Source organism: Hyperolius riggenbachi, chromosome 11, assembly GCF_040937935.1.
Source record: "Hyperolius riggenbachi isolate aHypRig1 chromosome 11, aHypRig1.pri, whole genome shotgun sequence".
Lineage (NCBI taxonomy): Eukaryota > Metazoa > Chordata > Amphibia > Anura > Hyperoliidae > Hyperolius > Hyperolius riggenbachi.
In genome coordinates, this window is record NC_090656.1 from 109,545,263 (window position 1) to 109,563,234 (window position 17,972).

The following is a 17,972-nucleotide window of genomic DNA, read 5'->3' on the forward strand; positions in this document are numbered from 1 at the left end:
CTATCAGATCAATTATTTCCAACATGTCCAATCTGATTTCAATCAATTTTCCATAGAAGTGAATGGAAAATCGATCAGATAATCGATCGGAAATCATATCGGACATTTTGGAAATAATCGATTTGACAGTTAATCTGTCAGAAAATTGCATTTTGTGTACCTAGCATTAGGTTAACGACAGTAAGGTGCTATATTCTCAGGTCATATACACTTCAACCATAATATATGTTCCAGTTAAAGGCTGAAAATGCAGAGTTAGATTATAGTTTGCAAATAATTTGTACAAACTCCAAATAAACTTTTAATACGAGAGACAGGTAACAAATATAAGGATAAGAGAAGACTTTAAAGCTGTACTGTAACCTAGGATTGAACTTCATCCCAATCAGTAGCCAATACCCCCTTTCCCACGAGAAATCCTCACTGTTTCTCAAATAGGGAAACCCCTCTCACAATGTATTGTCATGACTATGGCTCTGGCAGTTTTCTGTCAGTGAACCTCGTTGCATTGTGGAAAATAATGTCTGTTTCCAACTATCTCCCTCTGTGCATAGAAATCTCAGAAACAAACATTCTGCAGAGATCACCTGGCAGAACTAAAGATGTCCCCACCTGTGATAAATGTCAGAATGTAAATCAGGGATAGGAAAGATTTTACAATGGGCAAACACTGAGTAAGTCCTGGAACTCACTAGAGTATTTTTCTAGCATTTAGGTAGCGCTTTCAATTGCTAGTGATTTCCCTAAACGCTCTGCCAATGTAAATGGATGGGACAGATTCCACTAGAGCGATTGTAATGAAGGAAATCGCAATCGCAGGATATGCAGCATTTCCATTCTAATGATTTGTATAGGAGCAGGGAAAACACTGCCAAAATCGCTTACAAAACGCTATCACAAATCGCTAGCAATTGCAATAGCTCTTTGTGCTTTTTACTGGGTTCCAGGCCTGAGCCATTTATAAATGAATATTGTAAAAAAATTAAGCAATTTTATTAATTACATTACTTTCACTACAGTTCCTTTTTAACACCTTGAAATACTAATTGGAATATCCAGTGAAGCCGAAGGTCTAATGCTTTTACAACTGCTTTAAGACAACTCTATAAATCAATTATATTAGAAAACAAAAGTCATGTATCTTGTTAAGCAAGAACTGTGACCTCTGATCAGATGTCCCATGCTGGTGACATTCTTTACTAGAGTAGACAAGGCAGTGACAGCAGACTTGTGACAAATTTTTACTTTTACTTGCCACTTATACAAATGTCTACTTTTTAAGTGCACTGTCATTTCTTGCTTCCAACCTGCAGATCTTTTATTCCAGCGCCTATTGTATGATTGGACAGGCATTAACCCCTAAGGTTCTTTTGCTAGTAACCTGGCACAGCCAGTTACCACCTTTGTGCTATACAGAACTGATCATTTGAAGAGTTAACCTTCCTCAGGGCGGAGGTGCATCAACAGGTCCAGTGACGACACGGGATGATACAGTTTCCATTCTCTGTCTTTGATAGAATTTGGATTGTTACCTCCAGGACTGCTTCCACCCCAGAATCATTGAAGAGGGACTGCAGAACATCATGATGCAGAAAGGGTCCACTCTGCTGACCAAGGTATGCGCAAGCCCATGTTTAGGCAGCTTCTGGGAATGTGGGGGTTAACTACCTGCAAGGGAAAGTGGCTGGACATCTTCAAACAGATTTTAGATAAGGAGTTCATAATATTCTGAGCTGCAGCAATAGGTAGGGTTAAAGAATGTCATACCTACAATGCAGGAGTGCAATTTTTATGTAACTATGCGCATATAAAACATATATATCACAGTGAACTGAAATAGGTCAGAGGACTTCACACCATAATAACATTTATAAATTCTGCAGGGCTGAGGCAGGATTACTCTTGGGATGCAAGTTCGACAAATAATAGAATGCAGCTTAGTCCAAGATAAAGTAGTACAGTAGTCTTTTTATACAGTAGTTTTGTAATGAGATATACTAAGGCAGATTGGGGAAGTCTTGCAAGCTGGTAACTACTTTGTATTGGTGATGGTGACATTTTGGACAGATAATTTCCTCCAAATGTTACCATTAATCGATAGGTGAATTGTAACGCAGTCCTGTAATATACTTGCAATACCTCCTGCCTTGGGTAGAAGGATGTTTAAAGGGTCTGTTTACAAGATACATAATATATGCAGTCCAAAAGCCAGCACTGTAATAAAAGCAGACAGAAGAAGGTGTGTTACTTTCCCTGTTACCCTGCAAGTTAGACAAGACGGTGCAAGTGATAATTAAGCTGTGCTATGTGTTCTATAGGTGAGAAAAGCTGAGATCTTTATAGGCTGCTGCCCATAGACATAACATTAGTACTCTTAAGAAACATATAATTTAAGGTGAAGCAATTGTTCGTCTGAGGAAAAGCTTTGGGATTTTTATATAAGTGATCTTGGCAAAAGGTCAATCGACAGAAACTTGAATCTGTATATTTTTTTCGATCCAACGTACAGTATGTTTTGCATAAAGGACAGCTGAACTGAGAGTGATATGGAGGCTGCCATTTTTATTTCACTTTAATACCATCAATACCAGTTGCCTGGCAACCCTGCTAGTCTATTTGGCTGCAATAGTGTCTGAATCACACCAGAAACAAGCATGCAGCTAATCTTGTCAGATCTGACAATAATGTCAGACGCACCTGATCTGCTGCATGCTTGTTCAGGGTCTATTGCTAAAAGTATTAGAAGCAGAGGATCAGCAGGACAGCCGCAAGGCTACTGGTATTGCTTAAAAGGAAATAATTATATGGCAGCCTTCATATACCTCTCACTTCAGTTATCCTTTAAAGGGACACTCCTAGAAATATCATTGGCTGGCCATGGTGGAGCTAAGTGAAATTCTGCTATTTATACTTACTACCAGAGTCCACAAGATCTGCCGTGCTAGAGCTTTACAACTTTCCCACTACAAGGAGCCCCTTGTCAGCTGCAAAGCCAACCAACATGGATTGGCCCGGGGGTTGTGCAATGCTAGAAATATTCTTTGGACATGGGTTCTTCTACAGATCAGGATACAGCAAAGTCCATTTATCAGTAGCCTAACCATTATCTGTAATGTCTAGGATAGACATCATATTGTATCCACACATTTCCTGTTACTAGAAGCATCATTTATTTATGTGAGAAAGCGCGGAGGAGCCGCCGCCATGAGCCGGCGGCGGGCGGCTCCTTCCGCACTCAGCCTTGTCTCGCACGGAGAGGCAGCCGCCTCCTCGCATCATGAGGCGGCTGCCTCCGTGCATGAGGCCGCAGAACGCGGCGAAACCGCCGCGTTGGGTGCGGCGAGTAGCCCGCCGGTCCCCGCTGCGGAGTCACCGCTGAGCGGGGCTGCGCTGGCTGGGACTCGTAGTCCCTCAGTATTCAGAGTGACGCGCGCGCGCGCACTCAAGGGAGATTTATGACAGGTAGAGGGGAGTCAGCTGACCAGGCTGGTCAGCTGACCCGGATTCTGCACCTCATTGGCTCATCACTGAGGGAGGTGCTGGGGGAACATTTGAGTATATATACTGCCGGCTGTTCACTTCTCTGGTGTCTGGCGTTGCGTTCACATACGTGGGAGCACCCAGATCCGTTAGTCAGATCCGTTAGTGTGCCGGGACCAGCTGGAGCTGTAATCCTACACTAAAGCTAGATTTGTTGATAGCTTAAAGTACTAGTTTGATTGTGATTATTTGTTATGACTTCTTGCCTGCCTTGACTACTCTTCTGAACTTTGATCTTGTACCTCGTTATTTCTGATACTCCGTTGCCGAACCCCGGCTCGCTCCTAGACTCTGTTTCTGCCTCCTGATTCTGTACCCCGATATATCTGATACCCCGTTGCCGAACCCTGCCTGTACTTTGACTACGCCTCTGCCTCTCGATCTTGTACTTTATCTGTCCGTGTGTGTACGACCTGGCTTGTCCGACCTCGAGAACCGACCTCATCATTGGAGGAGGTTCTTCGTTCTGTTAGTAACCCTTCCGCTTGAGGGTGACTTTCAGAAGATACTTCTTGCTAACAGTCTGACTCCTCCCGTCTTGGAGAGTTCAGGGGTGCGGAAGTAATCTGTACGGTACGTCTTACTGTACTGAGGTCTAGTCCTCTAAGTGTTACTGTTACACCAAAACACTACACTCTACTCCGGTGAACAGAGGTTAGCTGGTATATTGGATTATCGGTGATACTGCAGATCACATATAATCTGGTATACGTCTGTATTCCCCGTGACGCTGCAGGTCACCGGTAATCAGACCTCTCTGTGCTTCACCGAGCGTTACAGAACGCCAGACCAAAACACTGATGGAACGCACTGATCCTCTGACTATGCTTGCCACTTCGGTGGATAGCATTCATCAATCATTAAGCCAGCACAAAGCCTTAATTGATGCCTTATCAGGCTCTGTGAGAACCCTCCAGACATCAGTTGATTCAGTGCGATCCCCTCATAGTGATGACATACGCATGCCTGTGCCTGATAAGTTTTCCGGCCACAAGTCTGACTTCCGGAATTTCAGGAGTAGAGTGTTGTCGTATTTTGAATTGAGACCCCGATCCTCGGGGACTGAGGCCCAACGGGTCATCTTTATTAAAACCTTGTTGACTGGGGACTCCCAGTCCTGGGCATATAACTTGCCTGCTACCGATACCGCTCTGACTTCGGTAGACGAGTTCTTTAAGGCCATGGCCATAATCTACGACGACCCTGACCTTGCTGTGACCTCAGAGCGGAAACTCAAGCTTTTGCGGCAAGGCAGAGGGTCGGTCGAGGATTATGCGGCAGAGTTCCGTAGGTGGTCGGTCACCTCGAGATTTGATAATTTTGCCCTCATGGACTACTTCCTGTCTGGGTTGTCGGAAGAGGTCTCCGACCTAATGTTGACTGTGCCCGAGCCCAAGACAGTAGACGAGGCCATATCGTCGGCCATACGAGTAGATCGCAGGCTACGTCATCAGAGGCAGGCTAGGAGTAGTCACCGGGTCAGGGTGACCTCGTATACTGTACTGGCTGTTGCATCGCCAGTAACAATAACTCCGCCTGTCTCAACCTCTCCGGCCTTGCCTCCACCAGAGCCAATGCAAATTGGTCGGTCAAAACTGACCCAGGTGGAGCGGAGGAGGAGAATGACGGAACAACTGTGCCTATATTGTGCAGAGGCAGGGCATAGGGTGCGAAACTGTCCTAACAGGTCGGGAAACGGGTCTGCCTAGGAGTAGTGGGGGGTGACACCCTAGGCACACAATTTTCACCCCTTAAAGAGAAGAAACTGCTTCTCCCCTGTACGATTACATGGGAGAATAAGTCAGTAGCCACTGAAGCATTTATTGATTCCGGCTCAGCGGCTAATTTTATGAATTTTGCATTTGCTCAGGAGTTGGGTATTCCCCTCATTTCAGTGAATCCCCCCATTCAGGTCACGGCGGTGGACGATTCCCCGCTGCAACGGGAGCACCCGCTGTCACAGACTCCAGAGGTGAAAGTCACTATAGGGGTACTTCATGGGGAACAATTATCATTTTTTGTATTGCACATGTCAACCTCCACTATCATCCTAGGCATGCCCTGGTTGCAACTCCACTCACCTCAAATTGATTGGGCCACAGGGCAGTTAACCACTTGGTCACCTCGTTGTTTTCAGCAGTGTTTGGGGAAGCTGACCCTGGGGCAAACCAGAGTTCAGGTGGAAGGGGTACCTGACCAATATTCCGAGTATTCCGACGTGTTCTGTCCCAAAGCAGCAGACAGGTTACCCCCACATCGCCCTTTCGATTGTCCCATTGACCTCCGTTCAGGATGTGTACCTCCCCGGGGTCATTTGTACAACCTGTCGGGACCCGAAAAAGTAGCCATGCAGGATTATATACGTGAAAACTTGGCCAAAGGGTTCATTCGGCCGTCTCGGTCACCTGCTGGAGCTGGTTTCTTTTTTGTTAAAAAGAAAGATGGAGGCCTGCGACCCTGCATTGATTATCGCGGCCTTAACAAAATTACAGTCAAGAACCGCTATCCCCTGCCACTGATAGACGATTTGTTCACACAAATTACAGACGCTAAAATCTTCTCTAAACTAGATTTGCGGGGCGCGTATAACTTGATACGGATAAGAAAGGGCGATGAGTGGAAGACGGCCTTTAATACACCAGACGGGCATTACGAGTACCTGGTGATGCCCTTCGGGCTCTGTAATGCCCCGGCCGTCTTCCAGGAACTCATTAACGAGGTATTCAGAGAGGTGTTGGGGAAATTTGTTTTAGTCTATCTTGATGATATTCTTATCTTCTCCAACAACCTCTCTGAACATAGAGACCATGTGAGGTTTGTTTTGAATCTGTTGAGGCAGAACTTCTTATATGCAAAACTTGAAAAATGTATCTTTGAAGTAACGTCCGTCGCCTTCTTGGGGTATATAATTTCCACCACAGGCCTGTCTATGGATCCTGCCAAGGTTTCGGCTGTGCTGGAGTGGCCACAGCCGGTGGGGTTAAAACCTCTTCAGCGTTTTCTTGGCTTTGCCAATTACTATAGACGGTTTATAAAGGGGTATTCCACAGTCATTTCTCCCCTTACAAGTCTCACTAGGAAAGGGGCAGATACAACTCACTGGTCTCCTGAGGCTGTACATGCTTTTTCCACTCTGAAGGGCCTATTCTGTTCAGCACCCATCCTCAGACATGTGGATACGTCCTTCCCGTTCATTGTGGAGGTGGATGCTTCAGAGGTAGGAGTGGGGGCTGTGCTGTCTCAGCGATCAGGCTTGCAAGGTAGAATGCACCCTTGCGCTTACTTCTCCCGCAGGTTTTCCCCTGCAGAGAGGAATTATGATATTGGTAATAGGGAGCTCCTGGCCATCAAATTAGCTTTCGAGGAATGGCGACATTGGTTAGAAGGAGCTGAGCATACCATTACAGTTTACACCGATCATAAGAACTTAGAATACATCGAGGGGGCTAAGAGGTTGAGCCCTCGTCAGGCTCGATGGTCGCTATTTTTCTCCAGGTTCACCTTCATCATTACATATACCCCGGGGAGCAAGAATGTTAAGGCAGATGCCTTGTCCAGATGCTTTGAGGCAGAGACAGCACAGCCCTCCGTTCCTAAGACCATTATTCCTCAGAGATTGATACTGGCAGCCACTGGAACTTGGGAGGATTGGAAGGAGACGCTGAGTCCCTTTCAGCAGGACATCCCGGAAGGGAAGCCCGCAGGGGTTCTGTTCGTTCCTCTGCCGTTTCGCCTTCAGGTTCTAGAGATGTTCCACGCACATAAGAATGCAGGGCATCCGGGGGCATCCAGAACACAGGATTTAGTAGCCAGATGCGCCTGGTGGCCTTCTCTGGCAGCGGATTGCAAGGAATATGTGAAGGAGTGTGTGACATGTGCCAAGAGTAAACCCTCCCGGTTGGCACCTGTCGGTACCTTGCAGTCATTGCCCACCCCAACTGAACCGTGGACCCACCTGTCCATGGATTTTGTAGGCGAGCTGCCCAGGTCTGAGGGAATGACGGTCATTTGGGTCGTGGTCGACCGTTTTAGCAAGATGGCCCATTTTGTACCCCTAAAAGGACTCCCCTCCGCTCAAGAACTGGCCGAGTTGTTCATTACGCATGTCTTTCGATTGCATGGTATTCCCGAAAACATAGTTTCAGACAGGGGAGTTCAGTTCGTCTCACGTTTTTGGAAAGCTTTTTGCCAGCTCATGGACATAAAACTGTCCTTCTCGTCTGGATATCACCCTCAGACCAACGGCCAGACTGAGAGAATAAATCAATCATTAGAGCAGTTCTTAAGGTGTTATGTAGCTGAAGCACAGGACGATTGGGTCAGATTTCTGCCGTTTGCAGAATTTGCCCAAAATAATTTAAAAAACTCATCCTCCGGTTTTTCGCCTTTTCAAGTAGTGACGGGAAGATTACCCAAATTTTCCCCATTGCCTATAGCCTCCACTCCGTTTCCAGCCCTGGAGGTCTGGCAAAGGTCATTCAAGGATCTGTGGGCGACAGTAAGAAATAACTTGGAGAAGGCCTTTTTGAGTCAGAAGGGTCAAGCCGACAAGAGACGGTCGGTGGAGTGGAGGTTCCAACCAGGAGACCCGGTTTGGGTGTCCACACGTCACTTGGCCCTAAAACAACCTTCTAATAAGCTTGGTCCCAGGTTTGTGGGTCCATTTCCGATAACCAAGAAGATCAACAATGTTACTTATACTGTCGAACTTCCCACTAGCATGCGGGGGGTAAGGTCTTTTCATGTTTCCCTTCTTAAGCCAGCGGTCCAGGTGGGTCCCACTCCTCCCCCTCCTGTGTTGGTAGATGCCCAACCTGAATACGAGGTGGAGAAGATAATTGATTCACGTACTGTACAGAACTCGGTGCAATATCTCGTACATTGGAAGGGGTACGGCATTGAGGAGAGGCAATGGGTGCCTGGGAACCGCATGCATGCGGACGAGTTGGTGAGAGAGTTCCATGCTGCACATCCAGGGAAACCTGGAAGGAGCTGTCCGGAGTCCACTCCTCGGGGGGGGGGGGGGGGGGTACTGTGAGAAAGCGCGGAGGAGCCGCCGCCATGAGCCGGCGGTGGGCGGCTCCTTCCGCACTCAGCCTTGTCTCGCACGGAGAGGCAGCCGCCTCCTCGCATCATGAGGCGGCTGCCTCCGTGCATGAGGCCGCAGAACGCGGCGAAACCGCCGCGTTGGGTGCGGCGAGTAGCCCGCCGGTCCCCACTGCGGAGTCACCGCTGAGCGGGGCTGCGCTGGCTGGGACTCGTAGTCCCTCAGTATTCAGAGTGACGCGCGCGCGCGCACTCAAGGGAGATTTATGACAGGTAGAGGGGAGTCAGCTGACCAGGCTGGTCAGCTGACCCGGATTCTGCACCTCATTGGCTCATCACTGAGGGAGGTGCTGGGGGAACATTTGAGTATATATACTGCCGGCTGTTCACTTCTCTGGTGTCTGGCGTTGCGTTCACATACGTGGGAGCACCCAGATCCGTTAGTCAGATCCGTTAGTGTGCCGGGACCAGCTGGAGCTGTAATCCTACACTAAAGCTAGATTTGTTGATAGCTTAAAGTACTAGTTTGATTGTGATTATTTGTTATGACTTCTTGCCTGCCTTGACTACTCTTCTGAACTTTGATCTTGTACCTCGTTATTTCTGATACTCCGTTGCCGAACCCCGGCTCGCTCCTAGACTCTGTTTCTGCCTCCTGATTCTGTACCCCGATATATCTGATACCCCGTTGCCGAACCCTGCCTGTACTTTGACTACGCCTCTGCCTCTCGATCTTGTACTTTATCTGTCCGTGTGTGTACGACCTGGCTTGTCCGACCTCGAGAACCGACCTCATCATTGGAGGAGGTTCTTCGTTCTGTTAGTAACCCTTCCGCTTGAGGGTGACTTTCAGAAGATACTTCTTGCTAACAGTCTGACTCCTCCCGTCTTGGAGAGTTCAGGGGTGCGGAAGTAATCTGTACGGTACGTCTTACTGTACTGAGGTCTAGTCCTCTAAGTGTTACTGTTACACCAAAACACTACACTCTACTCCGGTGAACAGAGGTTAGCTGGTATATTGGATTATCGGTGATACTGCAGATCACATATAATCTGGTATACGTCTGTATTCCCCGTGACGCTGCAGGTCACCGGTAATCAGACCTCTCTGTGCTTCACCGAGCGTTACAATTTATTTAGGTACCACCCTGAAATACTCACCCCTAGTTTATAACCATTCCCGGAGTTACCATTTAAGGTAGCATATTGCATTCACACATTTCATGTAACTAGAAGCAATCATTTGGTATTTCAGGCACTACATTGTGTATTTTGGTAATGTATTTCAATATGCAAAGTCTGGTGAGCACCATCCACATTCTAAGGGGAAGACTTACTGTGTCTGTATACTTTCAAACGTGGATAGTCTTAGGCGTGAGGCAGTCATTCTTGTTTATGCCTACGGACAGGAGGGGAGTTTTGATGCTAATTTACCAGGGAACAGCAACAATTGCCCTAGATTTTATTATATATCTGAATGATCATTGACCTGGACCAGTTGTCTGCTGCAACCAATTAGAGATGTCGCGAACCTCCGATTTTTGGTTCGCGAACCCCGTTCGAAAACTTTTTGCGGAAGGTTCGGTTCGCGCGAACTTTCGCGAACCGCAATAGACTTCAATGGGGAGGCGAACTTTGAAAACTGGAAACACTCATGGTAGCCAGAAAAGTGATGGAAAAGATATTTCAAGGGGTCTAATACCTGGAGGAAGACATGGTTGAGTGGAATAGACATCAAAAGTGCCAGAAAAAAATCTAGATTTCACACAAAGCAGTGTTATGAGGTCAGAAATCTCATTCAATGTTCAACTGCAGGCCTACACTACTTTACAACATCAGGAAGTGTAATCCTCCCTCCTTTCTCACTCCCTCCTTCCTCCTCCCTCCCCCGGAGGGTCTTGTCTTCCAGGGAATTGTAGGATTTTAAAAGTCAGCTTACATACCTTGGCCCGGGAATTGAACCCAGGTCTTAGTGCTTGGTAGGCAACTCTCTTCACCACTATACCACCACCAACACTACATTCTGATGCCAGTCTAGCATGTACCATTATGATATATCCAAGAGAAAAATGAGCTTGCTTAGGGATTTGTAGGATTTCAAAAGCCAACTCACATGCATTGGCCAGGAATTGAACCCAGGCCTACCGCGTGGTAGGCTGCTCTCCTAACCATTATACCACCAGCACAACACACTACAATGCTACATGCTGAAGCCAGCCTAGCATGTACCATTATTATATATCCAAGAGAAAAATGAGCTTGCTTAGGGATTTGTAGGATGTCAAAAGCCAACTCACATGCATTGGCCAAGAACTGAACCCAGGCCTACCGCGAGGTAGGCTGCAATCCTAACCATTATACCACCAACACAACTCACTACAATGCTACATGCTGAAGCCAGCCTAGCATACCGGCAGAATTTCACAGCCAATTTTGGAATTCCGCCGGATTTAAAAAGCAATTCCGCTCCGACCAAACAGAATGGAATGACCAATTTCCGCCCAAAATTGCGGAAAATACAATTCCGCGGAAAGCGGTGACCATCCTTACTAGAGAGAGAGAGAGGAATGTACGTGGCTATCTGGGGTTCTCTTCGGACAACTGTTGAACACAAAAGGCAAGGCCATGCCTGGGTGGGCTTGAACCACCAACCTTTCAGTTAACAGCCAAACACGCTAACCAATTGTGCCACAGAGACTGTGTACCACAAAGACCGTGCACGCAGTTGCTGTTGAATGATTTTATGGGAATGTATGTGTGTCTTTTGGAGGGAGGAAGTAAGTCTGCTCCAAGAGGTTTCAGCATGTAGTGTTGGTGGTATAATGGTTAGGATAGCAGCCTACCACGCAGTAGGCCTGGGTTCAATTCCTGGCCAATGTGTGGCTGACTTCAGCATGTAGCATTGTAGTGTGTTGTGTTGGTGGTATACTGGTTAGAATAGCAGCCTACCACTACATGCTAGGCTGGCTTCAGCATGTAGTGTTGGTGGTGGTATAGTGGTGAAGAGAGTTGCCTACCAAGCACTAAGACCTGGGTTCAATTCCTGGCCAAGGTATGTAAGCTGGCTTTTGAAATCCCTGGAAGACAAGACCCTCCTTCTCCAGGGGAGGAGGAGGGAGGGAGGGAGGGAGGGTGCAATATAAGGAATAACAATCAGCCAGGAGAAAGCTAACAAGCCTACAAGAGCCTAACTAAGCTTTCCCTAGCAGAGTCTGTCAGCAGCTGTCCCTTAACTAATTACTGTAGGCAGATGAGTGAGTAAAACGGCAGGAGAACCTTGCCTTTTATAAGGGGGGATGGGGCTCCTGCAGTGAGTGTAGTCGGATTGGCGACAATGTGCCTGCTGACTGTGATGTAGAGGGTCAAAGCAGGCGCGGAGCTAGGGGGGGTCGGGGTAGGACAAGTGCCCCGGGGCGCCGGGTCCCCAAGGGCGCCCGCCGCCCAGCTGAGCTTCGAGTTTTTTTGTTGTTGCAGGGCTGAGGGGAGCAGCGCAGAGAAGAGAGAGAGCTGTGCGGACGGTGGGGAAGGGGGGCCATCTCCCCCCTCCTTCCCTCACCTTAGGTGCTCTCTCTCTCCCTCGCTGTCCCCTCCAATGTCTGTCCGGTGGCTGGCAGCGGCGGGCGGAACTCACCTCCGTCACGCTCCAGCGCCGCGTCGGAACACCGGCCGGAAGTTCGGGTGCGCAGCCGCTGCTCTGGTCTGGACCAGACCAGAGTAGCGGCAGATCCATCTGGCGCTGCGACGAGACGGAGGTAAGTTCCGCCCGCCGCTGCCAGACACCGGACAGACATTGGAGGGGACAGCGAGGGAGAGAGAGAGCAGCTCTTCTCTGCGCTGCTCCCCTCCTGCTGGGGAGGGGGACACCTGGCTACCTACTCTGGGCACCTATACCTCTGGCTACCTACTCTGGGCACATATACCCCTGGCTACTGGCTACCTACTCTGGGCACATATACCCCTGGCGACCTACTCTGGGCACATATACCCCTGGCTACCTACTCTGGGCACATATACCCCTGCCTACATATATTGGGCACATATACCCCTAACTACATATACTGGGCATATACCCCTGGCTACCTACTCTGGCCACATATAACCCTGGCTACCTACTCTGGGCACATATACCCCTGCCTACATATAATGGGCACATATACCCCTAACTACATATACTGGGCATATACCCCTGGCTACCTACTCTGGGCACATATACCCCTGCCTTCATATATTGGGCACATATACCCCTAACTACATATACTGGGCATATACCCCTGGCTACCTACCCTGGGCACCTATACCCCTGGCTACCTACTCTGGGCACCTATACCCCTGGCTACCTACTCTGGGCACCTATACCCCTGGCTACCTACTCTGGGCACATATACCCCTGGCTACCTACTCTGGGCACATATACCCCTGGCTACCTACTCTGGGCACATATACCCCTGGCTACCTACTCTGGGCACATATACCCCTGCCTACATATACTGGGCATATATACCCCTGGCTACATATACTGGGCATATATACCCCTGGCTACATATACTGGGCATATATACCCCTGGCTACATATACTGGGCATATATACCCCCTGGCTACGTGGACTGAGCATATATACCCCCTAACTACATATACTGGGCATATACCCCTGGCTACCTACCCTGGGCACCTATACCCCTGGCTACCTACTCTGGGCACCTATACCCCTGGCTACCTACTCTGGGCACATATACCCCTGGCTACCTACTCTGGGCACATATACCCCTGGCTACCTACTCTGGGCACATATACCCCTGGCTACCTACTCTGGGCACATATACCCCTGCCTACATATACTGGGCATATATACCCCTGGCTACATATACTGGGCATATATACCCCTGGCTACATATACTGGGCATATATACCCCTGGCTACATATACTGGGCATATATACCCCCTGGCTACGTGGACTGAGCATATATACCCCCTGGCTACATATACTGGGCATATATACCCCTGGCTACATATACTGGGCATATATACCCCCTGGCTACATATACTTGGCATATATACCCCTGGCTACATATACTGGGCATATATACCCCTGCCTATATATACTGGGCATATATACCCCCTGCCTACATATATTGGGCATATATACCCCTGGCTACATATACTGGGCATATATACCCCCTGGCTACATATATTTGGCATATATACCCCTGGCTACATATACTGGGCATATATACCCCTGCCTATATATACTGGGCATATATACCCCCTGCCTACATATATTGGGCATATATACCCCTGGCTACATATACTGGGCATACATACCCCCTGGCTATGTGGACTGGGCATATATACCCCTGGCTACATATACTTGGCATATATACCCCTGGCTACATATACTGGGCATATATACCCCTGCCTATATATACTGGGCATATATACCCCCTGGCTACATATACTGGGCATATATACCCCTGGCTACATATACTGGGCATATATACCCCCTGGCTACATATACTTGGCATATATACCCCTGGCTACATATACTGGGCATATATACCCCTGCCTATATATACTGGGCATATATACCCCCTGCCTACATATATTGGGCATATATACCCCTGGCTACATATACTGGGCATATATACCCCCTGGCTACGTGGACTGGGCATATATACCCCCTGGCTACATATACTGGGCATATATACCCCTGGCTACATATACTGGGCATATATACCCCTGGCTACATATACTGGGCACATATACGCCTGACTATATATACTGGGCACATATTATTCTCCTGGCTACATATACTGGGCATATATACCACTGGCTACATATACTGGGCACATATACCTCTGGCTACATATACTGGGCACACATACCCCTGCCTACATATACTGGGCACATATACCCCTGGCTAACTGTTCTGTGGACATCTCTACCCCTGGCTACCTGTTCTGGGGACATCTATACCGCTGGCCACCTATTCTGGGGACATCTATACTGCTGGCCACCTATTCTGGGGACAACTATAGACCTGGGGCTAGCTATTTTTGGGGAACCACGTCAGATTGAGTGTATTTTGGAGAACTGCTGCCAGGTGAGAGGTGTCTACCATATTAAGGGGGCATTCTACCTATTTATGTGAAATGCTGTCTATTTATGTGACTCATGACTGCTGAATTTGTCTTTTTGGGGGCCTCATGGTTACTGAATTTGTCTTGTTGGGGGCCTCATGATTTGTTGGGGGCCTCAAGATCGCTGAATTTGTCTTGTTGGGGGCCTCATGATTGCTAAATTTGTCTTGTTGGGGGCCTCATGATTGCTGAGTTGGTTATGTTGGGGGCCTCATGATTGCTGAATTTGTCTTGATGGGGGGGGCTCATGATTGCTGAATTTGTCTTGGAACATGCTGGAAGGTACATACTGAGGGAGGGTGGGTGAGCGTGAGCCTGCTAACCTCCATATACATTTGGCTCTACCCATAACCACGCCCACATTTATTATGTGACCACGCCCCTTTTTGGCGCGGCGCGCTGCGCGCCGCAACCTTAACTTTGGGGGGGGGGGCGCATTAATAGTCTTTGTCCCCGGGCGCTGAAAATCCTAGCTACGCCTCTGGGTCAAAGTTGTGCTTAATGGAGCATTATGGGGCGAATCGAACTTCCGCAAAAGTTCGCCTTCGCCGGCGAACGCGAACCACCCAAAGTTCGCCTGTAACCGTTCGCAGGCGAACAGTTTGGGCCATCTCTACAACTAATTCAAATCAAAGTGTCTTGACTACTGGAAACACTTATCTGGAGGCTAAGTTCACACTGGTGGCAGGATCCAATACTTAGGTAGTTTCAGTTCTGTTTCTGTAAAGTGATTATGTACTAACATTGAACAAAGGAGAATATATCTATTGCCAATACCAGGGGCATAACTACCCTCACTCCCTCTAATAAAGGGGTCGATCATTCAGATCAGGTATATGTGTGACTGCACGTGTTATGGCAGTGAAGATCATGATGTCCACACTTTGCTTTATGACCATTGCAAGATGGGCCACCAGGATGTGAGGGTCATCAGGGATAGGCAAGGGAAGGGGTGTGAATGTTGGGAGATGGGGGTTTGAGTTGTAGCTACGACCCTACTTTTTTAATTAAGGTATGTAAAATAGTGAATTGAGAGTAAGGGTTGTATGTAGTCAGCCATATAAGTCAGTCAAGGAAAATAATATTTTGGAGACAAAATCAGCAAGTATAGGCTCAAGCTGACAACTTTGAACACTTCCTAGATTTTGTGTTTATTGGATTCTGGTCAGGGAGTTCGGCATGAACTACTTAGGCGGTTTTGATGTCAAGCTGCTGAGTGATTTAGCCTTTGTTGGCAATCTACCAAATTAAAGGTCAATCATTTTTTAAAGTTGCAACTCCGGCGTTTACCTACAACAGGTTAATTGCTTAGTTGCATGAGCTTAGGATCACCCAGGCAGTTTAGCCCACAGACATTTGCTCTTCTGGCTGTAGGACTGTCATGAGTGTGTTTAGATATTATATAATTATTAATGCTAAATACTTGTGTGGGCAATTGTAATAATAATGACAATCATTGCTAGTTATATTACATGCAAATGAGCTTATAGTTTACAAATAAAAGCAATCACCTAGAAGGGTAATTCCATTAGCTGGAGACTTCTGCAGTAGAGGAAAGGGTGGGACCACAATCACTGGAATTTTATGTGCTCTCAATTGTTTGGGGATGGCAGAAAAACGGTGTAGTGGAGCTCCAATCAAAAGTACGGTAAAAGCCTGCAGTGAGCCCCAGTCTGTGACATACAGGATTAGATACAGAGAAAGGTCAGCACAGGCACACTGTGGTACTTTATTTGAAGGAAACCTACCTCTTCCTTTGCAAAAGTTAGTACATTCTGCATTATATAGAGTATAATTACTACACACTACCACAAAACATTTGATGGAGGCCCATACACCTCTTTTTGTGCATCATCTGTACAATCTCTCCAGTCCCTCCTCTGTGGCACCTTCTGTGGAACCTATATACCCCCACTTTACTCTAGTGCCCCCTTTGTGTTTCACCTACACCCTTTTCCCTTAAAAATATCTGACCACTCGTTATCATTACCTATTTAAAATACTATGCCCTCTTATGTTTTTGCCACCCTTCCTTCCTTCTATCTCTGTCCCCTTATGCCTCATTATCAGAATGTTTTCGCCAAGTACAAGGGGGCATGTACCTGGAATTGGTTTTGGCACATACAGGGGCGGTAATGGAACAATACATCATATAGTTACTATATGATGTATTGTTCCATTACCGCCCCTGTATGTGCCAAAACCAATTCCAGGTACATGCCCCCTTGTACTTGGCGAAAACATTCTGATTGTTTTCGAGTATGCCACCACTTCTACATGTACGTAGAAGTGGTGGCATACTCGAAAACAATGCACAAACGCGGGTCCGATGCAGTCATGTACAATCAGATGCTTCAGTCATGTACAATCAAAGTTAAAGCTGGCAGCTCCTAAATACATTTTTATTCAATCACAGTAAACAGCCCAAAAAGCCAACGTATCTGGAGCACACAGGTTCCGGTTCTCAAGGCAAAGCCTACTTGAAAGCAAATATCTGTCTGCCAGTTGTGGCCGCAAAGAACATAAGTTGTAGGATCAAGTGAAGGCACCTGTATGAACTCACAGATGTGATGTGAAGTGTGAGGGCATCTGCACATTGCCTTGAGAAAGGGAGCCTGTACGGTCCCGAAATGTTGGCTTTTTAGACAGCGGTGGCAGCCTGGCCACCTTGAGGGCAGAAAGACATCAGTAGCGGCCTGGCTACCTTGAGGGCAGGAAGACAGCGGTGGCAGCTTATCTACCTTGAGGGCAGAAAGGCAGTGGTGGTGGCCTGGCTACCTTGAGGGCAGAAAGACAATGGTGATGGGACTAGCTTTCCTGGGGCCCAGTCAATGGTGATTGCTGGGTCACCTGCGTGTCTCACCTGCAGAGGATCGTTGATGCTGTTGTGAGAGCAGTGCCTGAGCATAGAGCAGGAGATCCATGGCAATGGCTGGTGGTCGATGGCGTGGAAGTGACTGAGGCCTGGACAGAATGCTGTCAGGGGCCTGGAGAGTATTGAGGTGGAAAGGTGGGAAGCTACCGTGTCCCATCATGTGGAGTAGTAGGAGCATGGATCCTAAGAACAGCAAGGTTGCAACAGTGGCAGGAACCAGGCAGCAGTGGCCTATTGCCTGCTTAAGTTTCCACCATCAGCAGCAGGGCACCACGTGGGCAGCTGAACCGATGACTGAAGATGGGGTGGCAGGGTGCCAATCTGCGTTTTAGATATCAGAGACATCTGGAGGAAGCATCCATTCCGGGCTCCCGGGG

General features: G+C 47.8%; 1 protein-coding gene across 1 annotated transcript in view; it reads left to right on the forward strand.

Moving 5' to 3' along the window:
- The first annotated feature begins 1,460 nt into the window (after positions 1-1,460).
- PKP3 (plakophilin 3) overlaps positions 1,461-17,972 on the forward strand; it is a 159,399-nt gene continuing 142,887 nt past the window's right edge. Inside the window, exon 1 of the mRNA XM_068261366.1 lies at positions 1,461-1,616. Within this exon, the coding sequence (XP_068117467.1) occupies positions 1,584-1,616 (33 nt within the window). The 5' untranslated portion in view covers positions 1,461-1,583. The remainder of the gene's footprint in view (positions 1,617-17,972) is intronic.